Genomic DNA, 22,569 nt, shown 5'->3' with positions numbered 1-22,569 from the left:
AGCTCCTAGGAGCATTATGCATACAAATCTATTTATTTATTGCAGCCCTCATCCTGCTGAGCTAACTTAATTGTGGAACACCTTCTGCCTTCCCTTAATCTCGTGGGAGCATTTACTCTCCTGGTTTGCTAGATGTAGATCTGTTTTCTCTGTCTTACATTACATACTTACTGTGTTGTAATGGTTTATGCAATCATCTGAGAATGGGTGCATTATCCATTGCTCTGTTGGACTGATGTCTGGGGCTTATCGTCTCAGAAAATACCAAGGGACTCTAAGATATAGAAAATGCACAACTGGGGAAAAATATTTTAATTGCGAAACTGCCCCTGGGCCTAGGGTGTGTACACACTAAGAATTTTCTCTGAATTTTATTATTTATTTATTATCCTTTTGTGCCTCCATAACATAATTTTTCTGCAGCAGCTTACCACACTCTAAAAAATATTATGAAAACAAATAAAATGATGAAAAATGTACAACATAAAAACAAAATAGTATGAGCATAAGATAAAGACTGCTTAAGAAAGTGTTGCAGTATAACATTTCAGATATGAATCACATGTATGAAAAAGAATTAAAATATCTTTGCCTTGGGCCAGAAGGATAGTAGGTACCAGGCTTCACTTACTGGGGAGCCAACCATAGCCTGGAACAACTACTGAGATTCACTGGAATCACTGTAGTGGACATCTGCTAATTGCAGATCAGCATGGCACTGGAGCAGGGCTTTTGAGCATAATCTTACTAGATGAGTTGGAATATATGGAAAGAAATTCCTTCAGGCACTGTCACAAACATCTGTAAATGTTTGTGTGAATAGAACACCAGCACTTTGAATTGGTACCAGAAACAAGTTATGCCATTCCTTTTACCTAAATACCTTTTCACTAGCTATTGCTGAACAGTGGCTTGAGAAGACTGTCTCCTACTGTTCTGATCAAAAATCTGATCCCCCTGTTTTGACCCTGTAGCTCCTGGGTTTTAGTATACAGCAGCCATCTCTGAGATGGTATTTCCAGATATGTGTGAAGTGTGTCTGGCTACGAATTCTGGAATTATAGACCAACTCATTTAGAGGGGAATAGGCTGGGGAAGTTTTTGCTTTTTCATGCTGTTTTATTCAAGAAGCATATGTGGCAATTTGTCATTATCTGTTTGCATTTACAGATATGTATCTGACCCTTTTCTTCATCATATTTATTTTAGTTGTCTCATGCAATCAGCATTATGCAGATACCTAGATGATTGTGTATGGAGGTTAGGTATTATTCATGATTTATACCTTGCTTCTCATTTCCAGGTAAGAGTAAAGAGGCTGAAATTAAACGAATTAACAAGGAGTTGGCTAATATCCGATCCAAATTTAAGGGTGAGTTCTTGCAGTGTATTTTTCTCCTTCTTCCCTTCTTTCTTTTGATATTTTGCAGTACAATCCAGCTTTTTCTCACCACAAATCCCTGCAGCAGTTCTATCAGTGACTCAGTCCAGTTTACTCACTGTCTCCTGTTTTTGTTCTCTCTCTCCCTTGACAACCAGGCTCCTCTCTAGCACGTTTCAGGCTATAATTTTCTATTATACATGTCACTGATGCTTCGTAGAAAGCAACTGTGTGTAGCATGTCTGTGGGACTCAAGGTTGAAATGCTGAAAAGCTAACCTGTTCCAGCTGGAACAATGAAATAAAGTGAAAAATATCTGATTTTAGGTGGTATTGACTGTAATAAACCACAATGATGTCAAAATGGTGACACACATTTTATAATGTGTTATGATTATTTGTGTCATACATCTGACAAAAGTAGCTTGTGGATTTTTTGTAATGACATCATTATATATGTGCCATCATTGGTTTGCCTGTGGGTGCCTGTAATTCTAAATCCTCAAATTGACCTAGGGGTTTCTTGTCTCTTCTCTGCCAAGGAGTTGCTTGTGTCAGTACTTACATAGCACTATAAATTCCTATCTAACAAAACTCAAGAGTTATTTCTCCCAAAAGCCATTTCCATTTAGCCCATTAGATGCAACTCTGTCCCTCCTTGACCTCAATATTAATTTCCATCGATCTGAGACCTTTGCAGCATAATTCATATTGTTATGGAGAGGAACAACTCTTCCTCCACCATTTCCTTGTTCATCATTCCATATAAAATAAGGCACATGCTTCAGCTTCGATTAGCAGGATTTAACAAGTGTCATTTTGTTACCTCTAAGGTCAGGACATTTTTTTTATTATTAAAAAGTTTTAGAAAGTTTTACAAATGTTTTCCCATCCCACCTCCCTCCCCAACCCTTCCCCCCCCCCCTACTTCCCAGAGCAAAATACAGGGTATAGCATTTAACAATCATATACTAACATGTGCTAACTATCTATAGACTCCTATCTCCCTTTTGTACTTTAACTCCCCTTTTACATGACTAAATTTAAGTACTTTTCTGAAATCTTATTAATTCGTAAGCTATTAGGAACTTTTTAATCCGATATTTGCTTTGAATATAATCAATCCATCTTCTCCATTCCAAAATATATCTTTCATTTGAGTGGTCCTTCAAATATGCTGAAATTTTGGCCATCTCTGCTAAATTTGCTACTTTTAGAGTCCATTCTTCAATAGTAGGCAAGTCTTCCTTCGTCCAATACTGCGCCACCAAAAGTCTTGCTGCGGTTATTAAATTTAAAATCAGATTAGTCTCTATAACCGTACAATCTGTAATTATACCCAGCAGAACAACTGTGGAGTAAACTTTATCTTCTTTTTAAGAATATTTTGCATGATCCACCATATTTTTATCCAAAATGCTTTGATTTTTTTGCATGTCCACCATATATGATAATACGTGGCATCATCACTCTCACATCTCCAACACTTGGGTTGCAAACTGGGATACATACCAGCTAACTTTTTAGGATCTAGATGCCATCTATAAAACATTTTGTAAAAATTTTCTCTCAAATTTTGGGCTTGCGTAAATTTTACATTTCTAACCCATATTTTTTCCCACGTTTCCATCATTATTGGTTCCTCAATATTTTGTGCCCATTTTATCATACAGTCTTTAACTAACTCCATTTCTGAATCTATTTCTATCAATGTATTATACAACCTTTTTATATGCATTTGACTCTGGTCTCTGATTTGTTTTACCAAGTTTTCCTCATTTTGTGTGATACTAATTTTCTGATACTCTTTCCATCTAGCTTATAGCTGTCCGTACTGAAACCAAGTTTGAATTATCCTTTCTTCTTTTAATACATTCAAAGACTTTAACTGTAATGTACCTCTTTCCATATTAAGAAGCTCTTTATATGTAATTACATCTTGCTTTTGTTCTACACTTATATTCTATACACTTACATATCGCATGTCTGGGTACTGCCCATATAGGTATCTTATCGTTTAATTTATATTGATACTTTTTCCAGGCATGCAAAAAAGCATTCCTTAATATATGACTTTTAAAAGTCTTGTCCACCTTCTTGTCATATAATAAGTAGGCATGCCAACCATATCCCTCAATATTCAAAATTCTTTCTTCTGTTAAATTGATCCAATCACTGATTGCTGATAGGGCAGCTGCTTCGTAATATAGTCTTAAATTGGGCATTTTGAGACCTCCTCTTTCACGTATATCTTGCATTTTTAATTTTATTCTCGGTCTTTTCCCTGCCCAAACAAAGTTATTAATACCCTTCTGCCATTTCCCCAAATTTGCATCCTTTTTGAGTATTGGTATCATTTGAAAAAGAAATAAAAACTTAGGCAAAACATTCATTTTTACTACTGCTATTCTTCCCAATAAAAACAGTTGTAATTTTTTCCAGTTGTCCATCTCTTTCTGTATTTTATCCATAACGGTTCATAATTATACTTATATAATTTCACATTTGAAGTTGTAATATAAACCCCTAAGTATTTAACCTTTTTTACTATTTCAAATCCTGTTACTCTTTCTAGTTCTTCTTTTTGATTTATAGTCATATTTTTGTTATTATCTTTATTTACCATGTATTTATTTTGAATCCAGATACTTGACCATATTGATTAATTATATCCATTAAACCTATAGCTGATTGCACTGGTTGGGTTAAAGTTACAACCAAGTCATCTGCAAATGCTCGTAATCTGTAATCATAATGCCTGATTTTAATTCCCTTTATTTTATCTGACATGTATTTTATTCAGCAAAAATTCCAAAGTCAAAATAAACAGTAATGGGGACAAGGGACACCCCTGTCTTGTTCCTTTTTCAATTTTAAAGGTTTCTGTTAAGCTGCCATTAATTATTATTATTATTATTTGTGCTGTTTGTTTCTGGTATATTGCCTTAATAGATTGTGTGAAATACTCTCCAAACTGCATTTTTTATATTATTTTCAGTAAAAAATGCCAATTCAGTTGATTAAATGCTTTCTCCGCATCCAAAAATATAAGCACTGCAGGGACTTGGTTATTCTTCCCCAAATACTCCATTATATTAACAATTTGCCTTACATTGCTTTTCATTTGTCTCCCATTTATAAATCCAGATTGATCATTGTGAATCATTTGTTGCATAACTAACATTAACCTATTTGCTAATATTTTAGCAAAAATCTTATAGTCTGTGTTAAGTAGCGATATAGCCCTGTAGTTTTTTGGCTGACTATGGTCTTGATCCTCCTTTGGGATCAAAGAAATAAAGGCTGTTCTCCAAGATGGGGGTACATCTCCTCCAAATTGTATTTTACTAAATAATTCCTTAAGTGGTTCCACCATTTTTAACTGCAAATTTTTATAATAAACGGCTGTCAATCCATCTGTTCCGGGAGCCTTACCAATTTTTAACTGCTTAATTGCCGAGAAAATTTCCTCAGAAGTTTTCGGTTGATTCAATCTTTCCCTTTGCTCATCTGTAACTATAGGGATATTCTCCTTCTGTAGGTATCTATCTATATATATACCTTGAATTTTATCACTAGCATACAACCTCGTATAAAATTCTAGAAATGGTTATTTAATCATATTTTGTTGATGCACTTCTTTACCTTTATATTCTATTTTCTCTATAGTACGAAACTTTTGTTTTTTCCTTAACAAATATGCTAATCATCTACCTGGTTTGTTCGCATTGCAAAAGGTATTATGTTTAGCATATTGCAAATTAGTTGCAACCTGATCTGCCATCAACATATTAAACTGCCCTCGCAATAAAATAATTGCTTCTTTTATTTTCTTATCTGCTGGATTCAATATTAATGCCTGCTCTTTCTTTTTTATTTCCTCTTCTAATTCTATCCGTTTTTTCCCTGTCTGCGTCTATATGTATTGTTCAAATATATTAAAACACCTCTCATGTATGCTTTGCTTGTATCCCAAACCATTTCTATGGGTGTGCCCTTATGCATATTCATAACAAAAAATTCTTTCATTAATTTTTTACATTCTTTCACATTTTCCTCATATCTAAATAGATTTTCATTTAACCGCCAAGACCTCCTGAGACCCTTTCCATATTTCAATTCCATCCAAACTGGGCTATGATCTGTTAAAATTCTTGGGCATATCTTCGTCTTCACCCTAGAAAGAAAATCATTAGTAATTAATATGAAATCAATTCTAGAAAAGGATTGGTGCCTGTCAGAGAAAAATGTAAAATCTTGTTCTTCAACGTCCCGTTCTCGCCAAATATATCTCAGTTCCATATCATCCATCATGTCAAAAAAGGATTTAGGCAGTCTAGCACGCGTTTGGATGCTTTGCAAGAGCCCTTTTTTGTCTTTTTGAGTATCCAATATTCCATTCCAGTCACCCAATAATATACACGATTTATAATCCCATTGTATTAATTTGGTATGCAAAAGCTTATAAATTTTTTCTTGTTGATTAGGTGTATATACTCCAATTAAAAGTATTTTCTTCCCTTCTATTAAAAGTTCAATTGCTATATATCTTCCTTGAGCATCTACTTCAATTAATTTCGCCATTAAGTCTTTAAGTATATAACTATACCATTTTTCTTCTCTGGGGCAGATGCAACAAAGTGTGTTCCCAATCTTGCATTTATCAAATATTTTTGGTCTCTTATTCTGATATGTGTTTCTTGCAAACAAATTACATCATTTTTAAACTGTTTCAGATAATGAAATATTTTCTTCCTCTTTTGCGGTGAGTTTAAGCCATTAACATTCCAAGTTAAGAATCTAGTTGCCATTCTTGGCACCTTGAAGCTTTTGGAGCACCAGCTGAAAATCCTCCTGGATTTTCTTCTTCGGCCTTGCTCCTCCCACTGCTTCTGTATTTGTAGTTTCTTGAATTATTATCTGGGTTTGCTGTGTCTTTAATTCTTGTTCTTTACGTTAGGCTGCCGCTCGGGTTTGTCTTTGATCCTTTGGTTCTTCTATTTTTTCAAGTAATTCCAAAGCTTGAACAGTACCCGAAAGTTGCAGTAAGTCTTCTTGAGTAATCGAGGCCCCTCCTTGAGCTTGTGCCTGCATACCTTCCTTCTCCCCCTTTCTTGCCTCCTCTGCTTCTTTTCTTCTTCTAGCTTCTGGGGATGGTGGGCATCCAGCCTTTAGTTCATTGATGTAAAAATCTCTTGCCTTCCAAACTGTAATAAGACGATATCTTTCTCCTGAGTAGTTCACCACTAATCCAGCTGGAGCCTCCCATCTGTACTGCATCTGGCGATTTCTGAGTTCTTCAACTAGAAATGCATAATCCTTTCTAGTTCTCAACATTTTGGGGGGAATTTCTTTCAGTACTAAAACCTCCTGTCCTGCCACTTGGAGTTTATTTTTATAAGAAGCTTGTAAAATTTCATTTCATGTACTCCTCATAGTAAAGTAGATTACAGTATCTCTTGGTAGTTGTCTCTGTCTGGCGACCCACGAGTTAACATGATAAATTTTATTTATTTGCCATTCAAACTCTGCCTTTGAATCTCCAGTTAGCTGTGCAAAAGCTTCTGCAAAAATCTCTCTCAAGTTCTCTTGATTATTTTCTCTCAGACCTCTTACTCTCAAGGCAAACTCCATCGCTCTATATTGTATCATTGTGACTTCTGCGTCTGCCTTTTCCATCTTAGTTTGAACCTCGCCCATTTTATTCTCCAAATTCACATTGGACTGATTAATTTCTTCCACCCTTTCCTCCAACAATTCAATATGGCCTGCCAGACCCTGGAGCACCAAAACAATGTCTTCTCTTATTTCTTTATTTTGAATTTGAATTACCTCCTTAATTTCAGCCATCTCCTCAGACACGTCTTTAATTTTTTCCTCAAAAATGGATGTAATTTTTCCTTCTAAAACAGAGGCTTGCACCTTTAAAGCCTCCTGAAGGGCTTCGAGTGTCAGTATTTGTGTATCCACTGGGGCTGGCAAAGACTGCATTTTAGATGATTGAGTTGGTGATCCCCCAACACTTATAGAAACGCCAATTTTTATTTGCTTTGAGGCCATTTTCTAGTTTTCAAATTGCACTTTTTCAACAGCCAAATCAGTAAGTCCAATAAGTCCAATTAATTCCGAATCCTTAGTAAATATTATGATTTGTTAAAAAATCAATACTGTATTCTTTAGTCTTGAAATCTTAATTCTTTTAACATAAGGTCTATTAATTTTGAACGCTAACAAGCACTTTCCGCTTAACTTTCACTTTTCCACACCCCTCTAACGTTCTGGCGCCATCTTCCTTTCCCTTTTTTTCCCCTTCTTAATGATCTCAGAAGGAAGTAATGCTCAATCGGAGTTAAAGTTTAGTACTTGCAATTATAATCACTCCTGCCTTTGCTCTGCCTGCTTTTGAATCTGATGTTTTTTACAAAGTTGTTTGCAGGGGTGGTTGCAGCGTCTTGTTCTACCTAAAGCAGAAGCGTCCCGGATCCAGAGCTCTGTCGGGCTTCCAGGGAGCTCTCAGCCTTCGAGCCCCAGAATTATTCCTGGGGATCTTGGGGAGCTCTACCTTCGCCTGGCTGCTCACCTTCCCCCCTTTTCCCGAGGGTAAAGTATCCAAACCGCTAGACAGCTGATTTGTGCTGTCCTGGTGGTTTTAACACGATCACGGGGCTGGCGCTCCCAAGGGAATGTCTTCCAATGCCTGCGGTGCCACCGGAAGTCCTAAGGTCAGGACATTAAAACAGGAAACTGGCTTCTTGGAATGCACACTTCAGCTGCTCATGCCAAAGGTCTAGCTCTAGCTAAAGGCAAGAATAAGAGCTCCAAAGGAGAAAGAAGCAACAAGTTCAATTACTTTAGGCAAAATCATCTTATCGAAAGTAGACAGCTGTGCTCTTGAAAACTAGCCCAACACAAAGAGAGCGAAATGATTGGACATACATACATACATACATATACATACTAATTCAGTCTTCAGATTTTCAAATAACACAATGTCTTTATCCCTCTGTTTGAATCTGCTTGACAAGTTTGGATTCAAACATCCGTATCCATAGATGCTCACAAAAAAAATAAAAGAGATTTTAATTCCTGGTTTATGTAGTCCCTCTCTGCAAAACTTCTTCTTCTCTGAAACTGATCATAACTGTGTTGTCGTTATTCTCTTAAAAAAGAGAAAATTTAATAACACATATGAAATGGTTATACCTAAGGAACATTCTGTTGTGGTTGGTAGGCATATAAAAAGCTAAAATTTCGGATTCAAATACACATGTTGATACATAGAATTTTAAAGATTAATATTCAGTAGAAGACAGACCTTTGATTTTTAGGACCAATGAATGCATACTTTAAAAAAACCTTCCTGAGAATCTATTTCAATATATAACATTGCTGCAAGATTATTATATGCATAAATATGAAAAGATTTAACATTTCCCATTGTGGAAGATTGGTTGCTAAAATTCACAAAACTTGCTGAGATAACTAAACTAACTTTTTAATTAGAGAAAGATATTATATTGACATACATCAATGACTGGAAATATCTTATCAACTGTGTATAAAAAAATGATTTTGTGACTTACAGTTGTGATGATTAAAAAGAACAAGTTGTAGGAAGAAGGGAATTATAATGTAATCTAGAGAAAGATGTTCAATTAAAATTGTATCAATAACTGCCAGGTGTAAAATCAGAAACCACTTCTTTGTATTTTTTTCATGTTTCTCTTCTGTTCTTTTACTATATTTACTATAGGTTTTTTTTCTTTGAATCTGTTTCTTATTATATATAAAAATTCTTTTCATAAGCTTTATTAAAAAAGAAAAGTAATAGTGAATGAAAGGGTGCAAAGAAATAAAGAGAAACAAAAGGGGGGGGGAAGGTTATAAAGAAGCATCTTCTGATCTTGTTAACAGCAATTTCTTTAGGCATAGAAAGCCAAGAACAACATGTGCAAAAGATCAAAGCGGGTTTTTTTATTATTATTTTTATTATTATAAATTTAGACAAAATCTTGCCAAACTAAAGCATAGTTAAATGCCAAGAAGAAATTAGGGGGATCCTACATAGCATGGATTCAAGGCTAATAATTCCCTTTACTCCCCCATCTCTTAATTCAGCATCAGATTCTACCACAGTCACAAGTACATTTATATTTTATCCTCTCTTTTTCTAAGGCTATGATATAATCTACTTCTTTACATAATCTACACCTTCTAAATCATCAAACTCATAAATTATAAGTCCATTTTTTTCTTTTTTCAGTAAAAAGTTTACGAGGGGTTTCCAGTCTCTAATAAATGTGGTTATTGCCCTTTCTCTTATCAGACAAGTTAACTTTTGCCATTTATGCTAATTCTGTCATCTTCACCAGCCATTCCCCCATTGTGGGTATCATTCACTATGTGTCTTTAAATTCAACATTTTCTGGCTTTTTTACAAATCCATCAGGCAGGATAAATTAACCCTTCATATTTTCCATATTTTCAACACAGATTTGAAGTACTTTCATACATTCTGGATAATTTTTCTGGAGTGTAGAACCAATGCTACATCATAAAAATTACCTTTTAAATCATAACATAATGTAAATCTCAATCCTTTCAGCCACATATTTTCCTATTGTTTCATCAGTATATTATATCCAAAGTTCTTAACCCATTTAGCATCTAAATCATTTCCAAGAAAGAACATCTGGCTGTCATTTTTCTTGGTTGCTTTTGATCCCCAATGCTTCCACTTTTCAGTGTTATGAATGCCAACTTTTCCTGTATGCACAGAAAAAACATTCAGGACAACTGTCAAAATTGCAGGAAAAAAGTACTATTAGACAGTCATAAGAAAACACAAGAATGATTTCTTGCCCCCAAATTCAAATTAAAGTACATTCATTTTTTTCTATTGTAAATCTTTCAATCATTGTTGGAGGTTGAGAGAGTGAAAAATCCAGTTGCTGTCCAAAATTGGTCTGTAGATTGCAGAAGTGTGTTTTATAATACTTTCAAATACTATTATTTTCTCATTGGTGTGTACCCATATGAAGGCATTCACTGATGTCTACAGATAGAAGCAAGCACATTTTTTTTTTCATCAGAATGTAAGTGATTGGAGAAAAATAGAACTCTTTGTTCTTCTCTGCTTCATTGATCAGAGTAGCTGAGAATTGATGGGAAGTGTTAATCAAGGCCTTTGCTATCCCCCAATTTGACTTCTGTGGTAAACAGAATTTCTAAACCCATTGGCGGCTCCATTTATGTCATTGAGGTATCTGATGAACTAGAGCTTTCCCTATCTTGGCACTCCAATCTAAAGGTGGAGAATCAGAATAGAATATTATGTGGCTTACACCAGTCTCCTTCAAACTAGGTCTAATCTATCAGGAAATTTGGCCACTTAAAAAGAAAACCAGGAAGATATTACCTGTGACCTTGACTCCTGCTGACAAAATGGCTTTCTGAGTGCTTGTAATAGAAGGTCAGGGTGCTGTTGTAGCTGTCCTTTCCCCTCCAAGTTGCCTTGCAGATGCCTCTCTCCTTCCAGCAGGGCAAGTGACCTTCCTGCCCCACTCCCCACCTATCACTCTCCCCTCTCAGGAGATAAAGCCTTGGATGGTTACAGCAAGAAGAAATATGTCTGCAAGCTGCTTTTCATCTTTCTGTTGGGCCATGACATCGACTTTGGGCACATGGAGGCAGTCAACTTGCTCAGCTCCAACAAATATACAGAAAAACAAATTGTGAGTAAGCCCAATGGTAGTGGGATCTTTAAAAACAAATCCTGGATTTATTTTGATTTTCCATGTGAAAAGTAAATGACACTAGTGTTCCTGATAGATTTCAGTGGAGAGAAAAGGCTCTTAACAATCTGTATTTGGAAGATTCTGATTCTGAATTATATATTATATATAGATTATCTTGTTCACCCTCCAATATTGTTATGCTCAGATTTATTTAATCCCCACAACAAACCTTTCACGTTGAAGAAGAAAGGATAATTGGCACAAGATCAGCCTGGGTTCTACTAAAACTAGTCTGACCTTCTAACTATACATCATGCTAGCTCCAGGAATGTAGTCAAATGGCTGAGTTCATACAGCATGCTATACTTTAAATTGAAGGAAACAAAACATAGTTGCTGCATATACATTTGCCTAAATAAGAAACCATATCATGAATTAATGTGATGGCTTACTTTACATGTACTATGGCAATGCGTTCATCCTGCAAGTTACTGAATGCAAAAAACCAAGTTAAAGCACTCAGATGAACAACTCTTTCTAGCGTCACTTTCTGCCATCCAGAATCAATGTTCCCACCTTGATTGTTATTTTATGTGAACTAGGCCTCAGTGGAGATTTGAGTATTCCATTCTTCTCCTTTTTCAAATAGTGTCACAAGATGCATATTTTTCTTTTTGAATTAGGAGCCATTCTGATAAGATGAGAAGTATTATTATTCCTTAATAAAGCAGTAGCTGAGCTTGTTGAAAGTTGAAAAAAGGATAAAAAATACTCCCCATGTTTTGGAGGAAAATAGTCAGGCAGTTAATGAAAGTGCCAAAGGAAGGGCTTCTGCAAACTTGTGTTCCAGAGGGGAAATCAAAATTAATTGACTTAGCACGCTCTTATCACTTTTGGGCATCTGGCCAACCTTACAACAGCCCTTGTCTGCTGAAAAACAAAGTGATCCTTTGCATGCTGTTAGCCTCACTGAAGCAGGATTATAGGAAATGCAATTGTTCCTAACTACAGTTCCCAGCATTCCTGACCACAGCTATGCTGACTAGGCCTGCTGAGAATTGTGCCTCAAGACTTGGAGGACTATTGATTTTCTATCCCTGTAATAAAGGTACACCTCTGGTTGCCCTACAATGCTTAATTTATCCTTTCTTCTTTCTGTGCCTTTTGTATCTACTCCTCTAGGGCTACCTGTTCATTTCAGTGCTGGTAAACTCCAATAGTGAGCTGATCCGTCTCATCAACAATGCTATCAAGAATGACCTGGCAAGTCGCAATCCCACCTTCATGTGCCTAGCCCTACATTGCATTGCCAATGTTGGCAGCCGTGAGATGGCTGAGGCCTTTGCTTCCGAGATCCCTCGAATCCTGGTGGCTGGGTAAGATAGAGTCAATACAGGAAGGGCTGACTATATGGAGTAAGATGGGTAATTTTCATTATGGCATTTAGGTATATCAGAAGATAATTTATAACAGAATAGATTATGTTATTCATCAGCATGGCATTATTTACACCATTCTGATCCCACCCTAATCCCTCCAGTTTCATTGAAGCTAAAATCCCCAGAATTTCCATTGAAAAAGAATAGTGAAAATTCCAAGAATTGTAACCTTGGATATACCCAAAAGGCCTGGGTTTGGGCAGATTTTAGCAATGTTCTGTAATATCTGGAGGTAGGACAACACCAAGTGTCTCTCAATGGAAATGTTTGGGAATTGTGGTTCAGCAATATCTGAAGGGTCTCAATTGCTCATATTTCAAATTGGGGAAGACTACAAAAAGTTCTCTAATACCTCAAGCAACTAATACCTCTCTATTATCAGCTGCTTGATCTTTTTATCTGGTAATGTCAGAGATTGAACCTAAAACTTCCCATTACCAAGACATAATAATTCCTCTAATAAAATATCAACTATCTAACTCATTTGTTTGTTCCTATTACACCTCAGTGATACCATGGACAGTGTGAAGCAGAGTGCTGCTCTCTGCCTCTTGCGCCTCTACAAAACTTCACCTGATTTGGTTCCCATGGGAGAATGGACATCACGTGTGGTGCATCTTCTGAATGACCAGCACATGGTATGTTGTCCCTTTCGAGTTCCATTGTTTGGATATAAAATCATTTGTCACCCTCGCAATAATTTGCATATGGTACATCCTCCCAATTTATTATCATATAGTAGAGTCCCCTCAACATTCAGTTTTTACTCCCTTAAATCCAGGTACCAAGCTATTAAAAGAGGTGTATTCATGCCATATATATGAAACTAAGTGTAACCAATGAAGTTTAATTAATCTTGTTCCTAGGTTTGTGATTTATTGTATTCCAAATATCAAGTTTATTTAATCAATGTACAGTATGGCAAACCATATATTATGGTTACAAAAATGATTTAATTTAATAAGATTAAATTAATAAGAACAGAAGTTATGAGTACTTTTATATTGACCTTCTTCCAACTTGGTACCTTTCAGATGTTTTGGTCATCAGCTGTCATCATTTCTATCCTACCTGGTAGTCTTCACATAATGGTCACAATTGGTCCTGGCAACTCCCTCACTTAGCAATAGGTCACTAAATGAAAAACAAGTGATTCTGCTGGAGTTACTTCACTTCCTTCACAGAAATTAAGCAATTCACCTGTGAGCATTAAGCAAGATATTACATGGCCACAATCTGTGATTTTACTGCCAGTTTCTTCATTGGTTGCTTGTTACAGTTCTTACAGATGTGGTCTCAGTTTTTTCCACCTTTCTCCCTACACCTCCCCACAATACAGGGTGTGGTAACAGCTGCTGTCAGCCTCATTGCTTGCCTCTGCAAAAAAAATCCTGATGACTTCAAGACATGTGTCTCTTTGGCAGTATCCAGGCTCAGCAGGGTGAGTGAAGAAAGGAGAGCCAAGAATCCATTTCTTTGCTTAGTATTATGCATTGCCGTGTTTTGTTTCAACATTTTTTAAACATTTGTGGTAGACCCAACTGGACTTTCTTGTTTTTTTCCTTGAAAATGTTTCACTTATCATCCAAGAAACTTCTTCAGTTCTAACTCGATGGTGGAGAATGGATGGATTTATATTCTTTGCATATTCTTATTAGCACTCTAAAGGTCAGTTGTTAGCTCTCTGAAAGTTGTTGAGGCCACTTGGGTTTTTAAAAATTTTTTTTTATTGAAATTTATTATAGTACAATACAATACAATCAGTCAGACAGTGTTATTTTTCTACACAAGATAGATTGATTCTTCCTTTATGTTTCATCGTTCCAAATTCCTATATGTATCTTAAAATTTGTATTAACTTTTATCCTTTATTGGGTTATCAATCCACCTGTACCAATCATCCCACACTGTATAATATTCTGAGTCTTCTTTCTCGTTTAGTTCTAATGTTAATTTGTTCATTTCGACACATTCTAAAACTTTCTGAATAATATGTTCCTCTGGTGGTGTATCCTTTCCTTTCCAATATTGGGCATATGCTATTCTTGCTGCAGTCAGTATATGTATAATTAAATATCTTCCCCCCCCCCCCCCCCCGTATTTCGTCTTTAGTATTCCCAGGAGAAATGTTTCAGGTATCAATTCAATTTTTTCATTAGTTGATTCTTTGTAGCCAATTTTGAATTCTTCTCCAATACCTCTTTGCTTCGGGACAGGACCACCACATATGAAAGAAGGTACCTTGGTGACATCCACACTTCCAGCATTTGGGGCTTAACATTTGGATAAATTTTTGCTAATCTCGCGAGTACTAGGTGCCATCTGTATAACATTTTATATTGGTTTTCTTTGTATGTTGCCACTTTTGTTAATTTATAGTTTCTATTCCAAATCGTTTCCCATTCATCCAAATTTATATTATGTCCAATATTTTTGGCCCACGCTATCATTGGCTCTTTTACTACCTCTTCCGCCCTGTCGAATTCTAATAAATAGTTATATAATCTGGATAGTATTTTTTTTTTCTGGGCCTATCAGTAATTTGTCTAATCTATTTGTTTCCACCTCAAAGCCAAATTCTTCCTTATCTTTTTTGTATCTAGATTGAATCTGCAAGTATGGCCATCAGTCAATATGTATTCCCTGCTCGCCTAGGTATTGATTGCTTTTAAGGTTTCCTTGGTTATCTAGAAGCTCTTTATAGCTAATCATTTTATTGATCTCTAATGCATTTTGGTATATCATGGCTTCCATCGTCGATAGCCAGTTCGGGATTTTCATATATTGTTTTCTTCTAATTTCCTCCCATACTTGTATTAGTACTTCTCTTATCCTGTGTCTATGAAAGAAGGCGTGCCACCCGTTTTGTAGGTCGTGCCCTTCCAAAATTAGGATTCTTTTGTTTCTTAGATTAACCCATTCCCTTATCCATACTAGGGTGGCCGCTTTATAGTATACTTACCACGCTGGGAGTCCAAAACCTCCCCTACTTCTGTTGTCTGGTAGCGATCGCAAGTTAATTCTTGGTTTTTTCCTGGCCCAAACGAATTTCCTAATAATTTTGTTAATTTCTGTGAAAAAAAATTTGTCTAAAATGACGGGTATCATTTGGAATAGATATAATAATTTGGGCAGGATATTCATCATAATCAATGCTATCCTGCTCAGAAGTGATAATTGCAATTTCCCCCATTTTTCCAATCCTGTTTTATTTTTTGAACCAGAGGTGTATAGTTATCTTCTTTCAGAGCTGAGCATCTTGCTGATATCCATATCCCTAAATATTTAATTTTTTTTACAATTTGTAGGTCTAATTCCTTTTCTAATTCTTTCTTTTGAGTTTCTGTTAAATTTTTGACCAACATTTTGGTTTTCTCTTTATTCAGTTTAAATCCAGCTACCTCCCCGTACCTTCCTATTTCCTCCAATATTCTCGGGCCCATTTCTAAAGGTTCCTCTATGATGAGTACTATGTCATCCGCAAAAGCCTGTATGTTATACTCCTCTCCCCTAATCTTTAGTCCTTTTATTTCGCTGTTTTTCCTAATTCTATTTAATAAGGTTTCTAGTGTCAAGATGAATAGCAGTGGTGATAATGGGCACCCTTGTCTTATGCCTTTCTTAATTTGAAATGTATTCATCATGTCCCCATTTATTATTATTCTTGCCCTTTGTAAGTTATAAATTGTTTCTATCATTTTCTCAAAATTGGTTCCGAATTTCATTATTTTAATTTGTTCGATCATAAATTTCCAATTAAGATTATCAAAAGCTTTTTGGGTGTCGAAAAATACAAGAGCCATTTGCTTCTCCGGGTGGGCTTCATAATATTCGAGAGCATCCACAACTATTCTTATGTTATTCCTTATTTGTCTATCAGGTAAGAAGCCGTTCTGAACCGGGTATAAAATGGAATTTAATATTCTTTTTGCAATTATGTTCATTAAAATTTTATAATCTGTGTTTAAAAGGGAGATTGGTCTGTAATTTTTAATTTGTTTTCTTCAATCTTTTCTATTAATACATCCTCCTTATTATAAAGCTCTGTGTACTATTCTTGAACAATTTCGATTTTATCCTCTTCTTTATTCTGTAGGTCGTGTCTTCCAGTTGTTGGATGATCCGCCTTTCATATTCTTTCTTTAATTTATAGGCCAACCATCTGCCCGTCTTGTTTGCGTTCTCAAAATAATATTGTTTGGATTGTCTAAGTTTATTTGCCGTTTCCTCCTAGTCTAATATGTTCATTTTATGCCTCAGTATTTTCAATTTCTCTTTAACCACTTTGTCTCCTGGGTTTAGTTGGATTTTTTTTCCATGTTTCCAATTTCTTCCTGAAGGATGTTAAGTGCCTTCCATTTTTCTTTATTTTTATATGCATTATATGTTATTGTTATCCCTCTTAAGTAAGCTTTCATCGTATCCCATAGATTAATTCAGGATATATGTTGCTTTTCGTTTTCTTTAAAAAATAATCCCAGTTCTCCCATTGTCTTTTCTATATAATCTTCTCTCTTAAAACTTGTAAATTTAGTCTCCATCTCCTGATCTTTCTTTTTGGGATCCTCCATTTTACTTCCAGGGGATTGTGATCTGCTTATATGTTGGGATTAATTTCTGCTGTTTCTGTTTCCAATCCTAATTCTTTATTTGCCCACAACATATCTATTCTGGACCATGATGTTTGGGGATTTGAGTAGAAAGTATACTTTCTCTCATTTGGGCGTAGGGTCCTCCAAATATCTATTAAATTTAATTCTTCTATCAAATTGAAGAAGGTTTTAGGTAGTTTGTCCCTTTTTTTAAAATTATCTTTGCCGCTCTATAAGAGTCTTTTTCCTCCTCGAAGCTCCGCCACTCCACTATATGGGTTTCCATCACCGTCATTAGACCGACTGGGTGCCAATCAAAATCTTCTCCACAGCTTTGTCCCGTCTACTCCAACTGTGCATGTCCAGTCTTTTCACTCAGTCGCTGGTGATCAGACTGGAGTGCCTATTTCTCTATTGTTTTAATGACTATTTTAGGTCTAAATTCAAAAAATTTTTGCCGATAAAGTCGCCCACTATACAAATATTTCTGTATTCCATTTTACATATCCGTTCATGTAATTTTTTATAATATTCTCCCTGATTTTTTTTAAAATTTTTATTTTTAAACAAAACATAAAACATCCATCATCCATTACAATTATAGAAAGTGTGTCGATCGGTTACAAATCTTTTGTGCTTAATCCCATATCCAAAATTCTCTTATTTGACAATTTATTATATCCCTTTACCAATTATTTAACAGTGGCTTATCTCCCGTAAAAAAACGCTTCATATATTATTACATTCATTTCATGTTTCATATTTCATTTCCATGCTTTATTATCTAGCCATTGATAAAATAAATCCCATATCAAATAATATTGTTTGTCTTCCTGTTCTCTAATTTCAAATGTCAATTTACTCATTTCAGCACATTCCAAAATTTTCTTAATAACTTCATCATCAGTGGGTATCTTCTCTCCTTTCCAATTTTTAGCAAATACAATTCTAGCCGGTGTTAAAACATTCACAATTAAGTATCTCAGTTCTCTATTATATGTTTCTGGTAAAATCCCTAATAAAAATATCTCTGTTTAAAATCAATGTGTTTCTTTGTCATTTTTTCCAACCATGTGTGGATTTTAGTCCAATATCTTTTAGCTTCTGCACATGTCCACCACATATGGTAATATGAACCCGGAGTCTGATGACACTTCCAATACTTCTCCGATTTATTCTTGAACATTCTGGCTATTCTCGCCGGGGGTAAATGCCACCTCTAAAACATCTTATACAAGTTCTCCTTATATGCCATTGACATTGTCATTTTATAGTTCTGAAACCACAGTTTTTGCCATTTCTCTAAATCAATCCCATGACCAAAATTGTTGACCATGTAATCATTGTTTCTTTAACTTGTTCTTCTTCCAGTTTTACTTCTAATAAATAACCATACAATTTTTTAATTACATAGTCATCAGAACCTGTTAAAATTTAATCTAAATTCATCAAATTACTATAAAAACCCTCTGTCTTAGAATCTTCATCATATCTAGACTGTATTTGCATATTTGAAAACCAATCCATTTCTATCTCTTGTTGTTCTTGCTTCGATTTAAGTTCACCCTTTTCATTTAATAATTCACAATATCTAACACTTTGTTCCTTTCTAAATGTTATTGAGTATGAGAATGCTTCAATACCAGACTGGAATTTTTAAATAATGATATCTTTTGATCTTCTCCCAGTTTGATAACAAAGACGCTCCTATAATATGTCTTCTAAAATAACCCTGTGTTTTTGTACTCTTATACCATAAGAAAGCATGCCATCCCAACAGCAAGTCATGTCCTTCTAAAGTCAACAATCTAATATTTCTTAACATTATCCATTCTTTAATCCATATCAAATTACTAGCTTGATAGTATAATTCCCAATCCAGCAAACCAAAACCTCCTCTTGTTCTGACATCTTGCAACAATTTTAATTTTATCCTCGCCTTTTTTCCCTGCCAAATATATTTTAACACCATTTTATTTAAATCTTCAAAATATTCTTTTCCCAACTTAATTGGGATTGTCTGGAATAAATATAAAATTCTAGGCAATATATTCATTTTAATAGTTGATATCCTTCCTATCAATGATAATTGCAGTTTCTCCCATTTAGCCAGATCTGTCGCTATCTATTGTTTAAGCTTATTATAATTATTCTTCTTAAGTGTACTACATCTTGCTGTCAAATGTATCCCCAAGTACTTAACCTTGTTCAAGACCTGCATCCTTGATACTTCCGCCAGCTCTTCTTTTTTTTTTTTAACATATTTTTTGTCAAAATCTTCGCTTTATCTTTATTTATTTTCAGGCCTGCCACCTTACCAAATTCTCCTATTTTATCTATCAGTTTGTTTATTGATTCAAGGGGATCTTCCAGAATAAAGACCAGGTCATCCGCAAATGCTTGCAATTTATATTCTTGATTTTGAATTTTCATATCTTTTATTTCTTTTTCTTCTCTAATATTTCTATTTAGTACTTCTAGTGTTAACACAAACAACAGTGGTGACAGTGGGCAACCTTGTCTTGTTCCTTTTTGTATTTCAATAGATTCTGTCAATTCTCCATTTATCATTACTTTTGCTATTTGTTTATGGTATATAGCTTCTATGGCTTGAGTAAATTTCCTCCCAAAGCCCATCTGTTTCAATTGTAATATCATAAATCGCCAGTTCACATTGTCAAAGGCTTTCTGTGCATCTAAAAACATCAAAGCCATTTGCTTTTCCAGATGTGCCTCATAATATTCCAAAGTGTCCAGAATTATCCTCAAGCGCTCCATGGCATAGGGCCTGGGTACTTATGGGACCACCTTCTGCCGCCGATAGCCTCCCACCGGCCAGTTCGCTCCCACAGAGAGGGACTCCTCAGGGTGCCATCAGCCAGGCAATGTCGACTGACGACCCCCAGGGGGAGGGCCTTCTCTGTGGCAGCATCTGCCCTCTGGAACGACCTGCCCCCGGAGATACGTCTCCATGCTTTTCGCTGTGCCCTCAAAACTTTTCTATTTCATCAAGCTGGGCTGGCGTAACCCCCACCTTAGATATTTTTAATTGTAAATGGATTTTAGTCGGGAGGATTTAAAATTTGGGCCAAAATTTGTTTAATTCTTTTAAAATTTTAAATTTTGTATTGGGATGTTTTTTATTCTAGGCTATGCACCGCCCTGAGTCCAGTAGGAGAAGGGCGGTATAAAAATTTAATAAAATAAATAAATAAATAAATTATCTCTGATCTGCCTTTTTGGCAGAAATCCATTTTGATCTGAATGTATAAAGTTATTTAAATATCTTTTAAGTCTTTCTGCTAATATTGTAGCAAAGATTTTATAATCTGAATTTAGCAGGGATACAGGCCTACAGTTCTTGACTTGTTGTGGGTCAGTTTCAGCGTACAGATGGCACCGCACCCCAAATCCACGGATGATCTCATCCAGCGGCTTCACATAAATGTTGAATAGGAGAGGCAAGAGGACTGACCCTTGCGGCACCCCACAAACAAGGTGCCTTGAGGTCAACCTCTGCTCCCCAGCCAACACAGACTGCGACCGGTTGGAGAGATAGGAGGAGAACCACTGTAAAACGGTGCCCCCATTCCCAACCCCTCCAGCCGGCACAGCATGATACCATGGTTGATGGTATCAAAAGCCGCTGAGAGATCTAATAGGACCAGAACAGAGGAACATCCCCTGTCCCGAGCCCTCTAGAGATCATCAACCAACGCGACCAATGCCGTTTCCGTGCTGTACCTGAAGCCGGACTGGAACGGATCCAGATAGACAGTTTCATCCAGGTACTGTGGAAGCTGTCGCGCAACCACACTCTCAACAACCTTCGCCACAAAGCGAAGGTTGGAGACAGGACGGTAATTTGCCAAAACAGCCGGATCCAGAGAAAGCTTCTTGAGGAGGGGCCTCACCACCGCCTCTTTCAAGGTGGGAGGTAAGAAACCCTCACTCAGAGAAGCATTTATAATCCTCTGGAGCCAGCCTCGTGTAACCTCCCGGGTAGCCAGCACCAGCCAGGAGGGACACGGGTCCAATAAATGTGGTTGCGTTCAACTTCCCCAGCATCCTGTCCACATCCTCAGGAGTCACAGGATCAAACTCCTCCCAGATAACATTCTCAAGACCCACCTCGGACACCTCGCCTGAACCCACCCAGTCAGAGTCCAGGCCGTCTCGAATTTGAGCGATTTTATCGTGCAGATAATGCGCAAAATCCTCAGCACGCCCTTGCAAGGGGTCTTCCTGCGCTCCCAGATGGAGAAGGGAGCGGGTCACCCTAAACAGGGCAGCTGGGCGATTATCTGCCGACGCGATAAGAGCGGAAAAGTAATTACAGTTTGCCGCTTTTATCGCCACTAAGTAGGTCTTGATATAAGACCTCACTAGTGCTCGGTCAGATCCAGAACGACTAGCCCTCCAACTACTCTCTAGGCGTCTTTTCCGGCGCTTCATCTCCCTCAGCTCCTCAGAGAACCAAGGAGCTGGGCCGATTCGGCGCCGGGTCAGAGGCCGCAAAGGCACGACCGGATCTAAAGCACCAGCGGCTGCCCTATCCCAAGCGGCCACCAGTTCTTCTGTCGAGTCGTGAGCCAGAGTCTCAGGGAATGGCCCAAGCTCCATTTGGAACCTATCAGGATCCATCAGGCGCCTGGGGCGGAACCACCTAGTCGGTCCGCCTCCCTGCGGCGGGGTGTAGCGGTCAGGAAGTCAAGTCTAAGAAGAGAATAGTCTGACCATGACAAGGGTTCGATGACTATGTCCGCTGTATCTAGACTATTCAGCCACTGACCAAAGACAAAAACCAAGTCCAGAGTGTGTCCTCCTGTGTGAGTAGGGCCATGAATTACCTGGGTCAGGTCCATGGCTGTCATGGAAGCCTTAGTAATCTTGTATAATGTTTTTCTTCTCATCATTCCCAAATCTAATTTGCCCTTGTTCATCTAATAATTGTGTTATTTTCCTTGATTCTCTCTCTTTTTTCAATTTATATGCTAGCCATCTGCCTGGTTTATTAGCATCTTCAAAGTCATTCTGTTTAGCATTCCTAATTTTTTGTGCTAGATCTTCTTTTTCTATTAATCCCATTTTATGTTTAATTATGTCCATTTTCATTTTAATATCCTTTTTTTGTGGGAACTTCTGTATTTCTTTTTCAAATTCCTTATAATCATCCTCTAACGTTTTATTTATTTATTTATTTATTGGTTCAATTTATATGCTTCCCTTCTCCGGAGACTCGGGGCAGCTTACAATGCGTTAAGCAATAGCCTTCATACTTTTGTATATACCTGCTTAGTAGGGCTTTCGCCCCCACCCCAAGCGGTGTTCTTTTTTTATACAAAGTCAGCTTATTGCCCCCACAAACCGGGTCGTCATTTTACCTACCTCGAAAGGATGGAAGGCTGAGTCAACATTGAG

General features: G+C 36.7%; 1 protein-coding gene and 1 pseudogene across 5 annotated transcripts in view; one reads left to right on the top strand and one right to left on the bottom strand.

Annotated features, from left to right (window-relative positions):
- The window catches only part of AP2A1 (adaptor related protein complex 2 subunit alpha 1), a 73,233-nt gene that overhangs the window by 4,708 nt on the left and 45,956 nt on the right, over positions 1-22,569 (top strand). For all 5 annotated transcript variants that reach the window (XR_015733764.1, XR_015733765.1, XM_060691562.2 and 2 more), the window contains exons 2-6: positions 1,304-1,372; positions 10,972-11,114; positions 12,300-12,493; positions 13,065-13,194; positions 13,896-13,997. Coding sequence is in view for 3 of the 5 variants with exons in the window: in XM_060691562.2 (XP_060547545.1) it covers positions 1,304-1,372; positions 10,972-11,114; positions 12,300-12,493; positions 13,065-13,194; positions 13,896-13,997 (638 nt within the window). In the remaining 2 variants the exon portion in view is untranslated. The remainder of the gene's footprint in view (positions 1-1,303; positions 1,373-10,971; positions 11,115-12,299; positions 12,494-13,064; positions 13,195-13,895; positions 13,998-22,569) is intronic.
- LOC148114067 (uncharacterized) lies at positions 6,181-7,254 on the bottom strand (annotated as a pseudogene).

This window comes from Pantherophis guttatus, chromosome 4 (genome assembly GCF_059756535.1).
Source record: "Pantherophis guttatus breed Tessera chromosome 4, ASM5975653v1, whole genome shotgun sequence".
Classification (NCBI taxonomy): Eukaryota; Metazoa; Chordata; class Lepidosauria; order Squamata; family Colubridae; genus Pantherophis; species Pantherophis guttatus.
The sequence above is the reverse complement of the archived record's forward strand: the minus strand, read 5'-3'. Positions and strand labels throughout refer to the sequence as shown.